This window comes from Echinococcus granulosus (genome assembly GCF_000524195.1).
Source record: "Echinococcus granulosus chromosome Unknown EG_S00014, whole genome shotgun sequence".
NCBI classification, from domain to species: Eukaryota; Metazoa; Platyhelminthes; class Cestoda; order Cyclophyllidea; family Taeniidae; genus Echinococcus; species Echinococcus granulosus.
In genome coordinates, this window is record NW_020170394.1 from 951,736 (window position 1) to 959,277 (window position 7,542).

At 42.4% G+C, this 7,542-nt stretch overlaps 2 protein-coding genes across 2 annotated transcripts; one reads left to right on the forward strand and one right to left on the reverse strand. All coding sequences in view use genetic code 11, as the record gives it.

The window, feature by feature from the left end:
• Positions 1-1,582: 1,582 nt before the first annotated feature.
• On the forward strand, positions 1,583-5,675 carry EGR_02975 (hypothetical protein; the record flags this gene model as incomplete). The annotated part of the gene is made up of 7 exons (XM_024492224.1): positions 1,583-2,159; positions 2,410-2,467; positions 3,110-3,403; positions 3,954-4,521; positions 4,560-4,615; positions 5,374-5,506; positions 5,574-5,675. The coding sequence occupies 7 exons, from the start codon at positions 1,583-1,585 to the stop codon at positions 5,673-5,675; spliced, it is 1,788 nt and encodes a 595-aa protein (XP_024353419.1).
• Positions 5,676-6,148: 473 nt separating this feature from the next.
• EGR_02976 (hypothetical protein) lies at positions 6,149-6,526 on the reverse strand (the record flags this gene model as incomplete). The annotated part of the gene is made up of 2 exons (XM_024492225.1): positions 6,149-6,418; positions 6,503-6,526. 2 exons carry the CDS (start codon positions 6,524-6,526, stop codon positions 6,149-6,151), a joined length of 294 nt encoding a protein of 97 aa, XP_024353420.1.
• Between the last annotated feature and the right edge of the window lie 1,016 nt (positions 6,527-7,542).

Sequence of the window (7,542 nt, forward strand, 5' to 3'; positions counted from 1 at the left end):
CCTTATACCTCACCATCTTGCGGTTTAAACTGTTATTAGGAAAAACAATAGGTTTGATCACGTTCGAATTTTCGTAGACCTCATGCGTGGCTATCACTGAGATTTGTTTCGTGGTGTCATAAGGCGAACACAGTTTTCACACTTTCCTCTAGCATGATGGCCAGGGAGAAGACTCATCAGGAATGGTTGAACTCTTCGTGTCTTCAATAATGTTGCAACACTAACAGGTAATAACAGCTGCATTGGAAGTGAATAAGACGATTCTTACATCAGCATCATACGCGCCTCATTTGTATAAAAGATGTGCAACACTAAAACACAAGTTGAACAAAATTTTGAGGGTAATTTGATTTTAGGCGACACTTTCGAACTGTGTTTGGGTTGAGTATCCAGGTTTTCCCTTTTCTCTCAGTATTGGCTTTCATCTCTGAATGACTTACCGAGAACCTGTGGTCTTCCATTTTCATGAATTTGTGTTTCTATTGGACATGTGAAAATCGGGGATATAAAGACGGCAATGGAAAGGAAACCTGCATTAGTTCGTTGATGTACCTTTAACTGTTAAAGAGGTGAACTTTTGGTGCGTATTTGTAAATGCTAAAACAAAGGCAAATAGTTGCTGCGGATGGACTACGTCATAACATGGTATTTTTCTTCGGGACACACGCTTTGGAAGAGGTTAATTTGTAAACAGCGGTGCCTCATGGAAACGAAAAAGTGATACATTCATTTTCCCCATTTGAGCAGAAATAAAATGAGAGTGTTTTTTTGTAACATGGAAAATTAGTGGTCCAAAGTCAATGCTCGGATAGACTGTTCGATTAGCAATTTTACTAGTGACATAAAAGTGGCTGTAGTGCATTTTATTAATATGCCCAATCACGTTTCCTAGCCCAACTTCATTCAGCGAGCTAACCAGGAGCAATCTCGTCAAAAAAGTCAATTTTGACCTTAGAAATTACTACGGCACTGCAAATTTCCAAATGTTTTTCTTTTAGCTTAGGTTCTGTCGAAAGTATTTTTTAAAAATAAATTAATTGATGTGATGTGGCTACCTAACCAACTTAAGTAGAGGGTATTAGTTATTTGGCTTACGGCCCAGCTCACTCTCACTGGAAATCCCACACTTCCTAACGAAAGCAGTTTGGGCAAAGCGAAAAAAGTTTCCTCTTTAACAGTTACCACTTTAGCAGTTGTCAAGCATTGTTGGCCTTACATTTAAATGGCTTCTTAGGCAAATAGTTAGTCGATTCTTGAGTACACAATTTCATTGTTTTTGCTTGTCAAGAGTACGGAAAATAAGTTTGTTAAGAATAATATTTTTTGCATTAAAACAACCGCTGTAACGTGCTTCTTACACTTGTGTTATGAGAATTAGGTTCGGTATGGGGGAGATTGGATTTATTACAACACAACGCACCAGTTATTATGGGGCAGATATTTTATTTGCAATATTTAAGCTGTGAACACCATCTAGGACGCGTAAAAATGCGTCTTGTGTTCAACCACCTTTCTTCCATTTACTACTAATGTTAAAAAGACCTTGCACCTGACTATAAAACATCAAATCAGAATTTGAGCAATGTTATATTGGACAGACCCTCGATCGGGGCAGATTTACCGCTGTGACTCTCAAGGCACGGTGGATACGACGACAGAGTCAGATTCCACAACCCTCAATGACCTCTCAGGAAGGGGTGTTGGAGACCAGTTTTCTGATGGCAGCAGCTACGATGTGCTAGCGGTGGGTGCCTCTCGTCTCTACGAGGATGAAAAGTCCACCTCGGGTGCTATCTCCGAGCCTGAGATACTGCCCAGCCTACAGCGACGGCGGCGGCGGCTGCGGAAGAAGACAGGAAAAGCGCGGGTGGGAAGTCGGTCCCATAGGCAAGATGGTGGAAACATGCACCAGCGTACCGTCGTAGTGGTGAAGCAACCCAAAATTGATCTGGACAACATGGTTGTTGTGGCTTTCGACAGGATTCAGGCCTCAGGCGGACTTCAGGAGTCTGTCGCTGTCCAGACATCACCTTCGGAGGAGAATATGGACTCTAGCGATCTACAAAGACGACGTACGACTGGGCGTGGGACCGGGTTTTGGAGGAAGGGCAAGGCCACTTCTGAAGACAAGAGTGTGGGTAGCAGTGAAAAACCGCAAGGTAAGGGTCAGTTGTCGGCTTATGTAATTGCATTTATGGAATGATTCAATTTTACAAGTTCGCATAGGCAGATTTTATAGAACTTACGATTTTTAGGTGTTTTGCATCTGCTATTAGCATTTTTGGTTCTTTTTAACGGTTACTGTAATGTATTTTGGCAGAGTGCATTATTTTATTCATCTAATGAAAAAGTTTTGTGACAGATGTTTCTGCCAGGAATAGCCAAACTTAAGCCTATTTTTACTTACAGAGGTCCAACAAAGCAAGCGAAATCATCCTTCGGAAAGCGCGTTAAAGAAACTTCTTCGGTAGGCTTTAGCGCCTCTTTATTACCATTTGTGGTGCTGTAATTTGTAGACAAATAATTGGCCATGGTTGGACATTACGCACCGATTGTATGCTCTGAATATTTTTAATTCTTAACGGTGTAGCACATGCTGAATAGCTTTTAGTACATTTAGGAGCACGGCCAAGTATGTTTACCAACGCATTTAAAAATTACTCCCTGTCAAAGTTGTTGAACATCTTAGAAAAATGCTAATAGTCAGTGTTTAGCATACAGCAATGGCTTAGAGCAAACTGCTGCTTATTTTTAAATCAGTAAACACAACTGGCCATCAAATTTTATTTGAAAGAAATATTCTTTTTTAAAATGTTTCATTCTAGCATGAAAATGATATTACGGAAAATCTCTATCAATTCCTATCGGTTTCTGATCAGTTGCGTGGGAGCAATTCGGAAATTAATACAAGCTATTATTATACGACTGACATCGTGTGTGTTCAATGTTCAGGCACCATTATACACGTGTGCTTAGGCTGGGAGACGAGTAGGTCCAAGACTTAATAGAAATAGTAGAAATATCAGTGATGATTTCTAAACTATCGCCAAGCACTGTATTGGTTGGAAGAGGACATTTTCTAAGACGCAGTGCTAAAACCGCATTGCAGTTTTGTGAAGCCCTCGGGTCGATCGCACTCGGAGTACACGGCTCCTGTGGCTCGAATATTTTCTGGTCGTAACCTTGACCGTGGTACGGTGGCCTACACTTCCACACACCACCCGAGTCTCCGCCTACCGGTGAGGAGCCCCCTGCCCACTGATCTAGCATGTGCTTCAATGGGTGCCGCTGGACATCTCATCTGGGATTCATCGCACCTCCAAATCCATCGTCCGCGCCTCGTCGGCGACCGACCCCGGCTCCTTCTCCACCGTACCTGGAACCCCATGGATCCCACCCTCCTGTAGGTTTGAGCTACCTTTTTCCTAGTTCCCGTGATGTTTCCCTAAATGTTATTACTGAGGCGTTGAAACCATAATTATCTATTCTGCTATTCCTTATTGAACTATTTACTTCTCTTTGAGTTTTTGGAAATTTTATGCTACGAATTAAAATGTTCAATTGTCCTGACTGAAGAGTTTTTAAATGACTAATTATTTTGTGGAATAATTATGTATGCAGTAGTAATCGGCAGCCCAAATTCAGAGGTCACTGTCCGGCAAAGACAATGGTAATTGAGCTGCGATGAGCAGACCAACAACATCGTCGGTACTGTGACACCTTTAACTCATTGAAAAGGGCAAAATAACGGTTTGAAACCGTTTTTAATGCGTGGTGAAGCATAATAATAAGGAACAAAGGCGAAGAAAGTAGGATCTATCCTGTCATTTGTCGTGTTTCATTCGCACGGACGATTTTTATTTAACCAGTTAGCCCAAAAACATGCATGTAAAAGTATTTGTGCGCAACGTGAAGAAACAGTAGCTGCATTTGGTAAATATGTACTTTTTTAGAAACGCCAACGGCACGCCCATACCGACTTTTCAAGCATCTCTCTCACAAACCAAAAATCAGCCGCCTCCCACCCCCTTTCCCCTGGATCAAGATCTGAAAGCTACATCGCCCTCCCTGGGAGTCAGCTCTCCGCTGGATGAGGGGAACTACGTCTCTTTGGGGCAACAGCAGAACTACGCCGAACTGGCCTTCTCACCAACGCCAAAGCAGCATCAACAGCAGCGGCAGACTGTGCATCTAGTTCCTGGTAGTGCAGATTCTACACTCGCCCACATTCCTCCACCAATGGCAGCACTGAGTCTGACAAAGCTTAAATCGGTCCTCTCCTCTTGCCCTCCGCAACAACCCCCTCCGGGTGAGGAGGCTGAGGGATTGGCTTCTTCTCCAACAACCACTCTCGATGCCATGGCCCGTAGTGGTAGCGGCGGTGGAGACGCTAGCAACACCAACAAGTGCACTATCAATCAATTGTATGACATGAATCTCAGTTGCTGCTCTACTGCTTATGAATCCATTGTTGATGCAAGTGATTTCCGTGTTCCTATGGAAATATGCCTTTGGATGTGTGTGACTTTGGACTTTCTATAATTATCGTTTTATTTTAGATGCGAAATGCTAAAGTTGCGGAGAGTGGCGAACCAACGGCCCCAAAAAGTGATCGGTAGGTCTACCCAATGCACGTTTTTTTGCTAGTGGCATTAAAATTAGACTTCATTCAAAGCTTTATAATCATTACTTAAAATTGTCGTTTTTTGATTTTGTTGACTTCTCATCCTTACGTGTACCATCGCATCATCACACCCCAGTGCGTCAATGGGTGGGAATATTGTTGTAAATAAGACTTAAACATTCAAAAAATCGAAATGGCTCACTACGAAGCACTTCGACCATTTTTTATGAATCGTGAAATACTAGCAAATTTTCATGTGTGACGTCGATTGAAACCTAAGGGTAGTTGATAGCCCATTATGAAGTTATTTGCACGCAGAGCATTCACTTTTCAGCAAACGGAAGCAGAGATAGGTGAATTGATTGCTGACGGACCTTAGAGAAATGCATCGGCCCACAGAAGACTATCAATATACTATCATGCAGACCATATAAATCCCTCTCTGTGTCAGAAGCAACTCGCTCCATTGCAAAAGTAAACGAAAGCAACTATAAAGCATTGGTGAGTCAACCCAAAAGGAGTACTTTGAAGGAAACACGACAAATTTTGTTGGACTCATTACAGCCCCGTATTTCATATCGCTATTACCTGTGGCTTTGAATTTCAGAGGATCTCTTATCAGTAAGACCCACCCCTATGTCTAGCATTTATACTCACCTTCTGGTAGCAAATAACTGAGAAATCCAAATTATCTGAATAAACTTATATTGGTCTATTACTCGTGTATTTGGCCCATTTACTTTTCATAGGAAAGTGTACGAGGATGCCGAGGCTCTCTATCGACATCTTTCGCTTGTGAGGATCGCTGATGAGACTTCCCCGATGACGAATCATCCCTCCCTTGAGCCCCCCAAATCCATCAGCTCTGTGCCGCATCCAGATGTTAGCTGATTGGCCACCGTCCTCCGCTTAATGTCGCATCCTGTTCCTAAGTCTTGTCTCGATGTAGGCGGCCTGTCTCACCAGATTGTACGTGGGTGCACACCCAGATGCTCATTCTCTCTCCTCCTCATCTCCACGTGTGCGTGTACGCGTGTTTGTTGTGCAATGAGATATTCTGTAAATGTAGTACACACAGAGCTTTCAAGCATTTAAAGTAGCGAGATTTCCTCCAAATTGTCAACAAACCTTACAGTTTATCGGACAAATGGAATCGAGAACACGAGAACCACACAACGAGGAGAATCTGTTTTAGTCTTTCAACGAAGAACCCTGTACAGACAACTCACATTTACCCTCCAAGCATTTTAATTAAAGATATGGCATAACGACAATCCTGTCATTTCACCTCTTTCTGATTTTGGAAAGATGCTGGTTTTCGGTTAAACTGCCTGTGCATGACTGCGACACTGACTCCACTAAATGGTGATTTCTAGTTGCTACTTTCAGATGACCACAGTCGGGTTAGTATTTTGCGCATCAAAATGAGCATTGATACGAGTGGACTGAAAATACTCAGGGAAAACATCCAAAGCGTTGATTAGAGCATGCATTTGAGGCATCAACGGCTACGGAACAGTTCGTTTAGCTGTTTGTGTCATTTATGAGCATTGCACCCGGTCGGGTGTCCTCCGTTTTAATGAACATGGCTGACGCGACTATGAAGGCCGCAACGAAGAAGATGTAGAGCCCGTAGATAAAGAGAATTGTTGCACAAAAGGGCGTCATTTGTGTCCTTCCTGGAGTAGAATGTTTGTCGTAAACCTCCTCATCACTGGTGTCCTCTAATTCCTTAAAACCCTCCTCTGGCTCTTTTGCCTCATCCAACGTTGCTTTGCTGGAGGAAGGGTGTCCCTGCAAAATTTGTGTCATCATCTCGAGTCGCAATTCAGTACTTTCTTTTCACATGAAAAGCACGTCGCCGGATCGATTACTTACTAAGATTGAATCCGAGAAATTCATGCTGCGTTGAGGGAAAAATGGGTAGTTGCTTGGATTTTACTACAACTTCAATGGCCCTAAACTGATCTTCCCATTAGTCCACACCCACATTAATGCTATGGGTTCCTTTTTTAAAACGCCGATTAGGGTAAGAAGGCGTGAAATCAATGCATCAACAGCCATGGCGTACGAAACGGTATGGAGAGTAAGGGCAATTGGAAAGGACTAAAGTAGTACCACTTTATTGAAAGTTAAGTAACTCATAATTGATAATAAACAATAATTTATAAGGCATTTTTTGGCTAATAGGAAAATATTATTAAACAGTACTTCGGTAATGCATTGATGCATTTTTTTGTGCTAAAATATTTGTATGATGCTATTCTCCTGGCCTATAATGCTCCAAAAGTAGGGAGGTTTTGTCAACGCCACAAAAAACTATTAGGCTCTGCACTGCTTGTTGAACTCTTTTGGAAAAAAAATAAGTTCACGCTAATGACATCAAATCGTCGTTTACCAATGCAGACAGGGTCATAAACAACTGTATGAATACATGGGGTGAGATTATTTAGAAGTCAAAAATACTGAATGCGTAGATTGCCTCATCATCAGTGGATTTTATGTCCAATTGATGTAATTTTGAATGCATTTCCACGTCAGAATTGAAGGCAAACCATGACGTGCACCCGCAAATGTTTGCACAAGTGTACCCACGTTTATACGCATGCAGTGCTTATTCGTAGTGTTTGTCTACATGGTATGAGGTACATAGTAATCGGAGGGGGACACTGTGAATAACACCGTTCTCCAATAGTCCTAACTGGAGCAACATGGTAACATGGTCATCATGCAGCACTCAGAACCATAAGCTGGAAACAAATACCACTGTAGCAATAAAGTTAGAAAGCAAACAGATTTCGGTGTTCACTGTAGTCCTCGGTTTCGGTAGCGGAGGACGCTTTGGGTCTCCGCCATTGTACCTTCATCGAGCGGTCTGACCTCCAGCTCAAGCTAGTAGCCACAAGCCCTACTGTAAT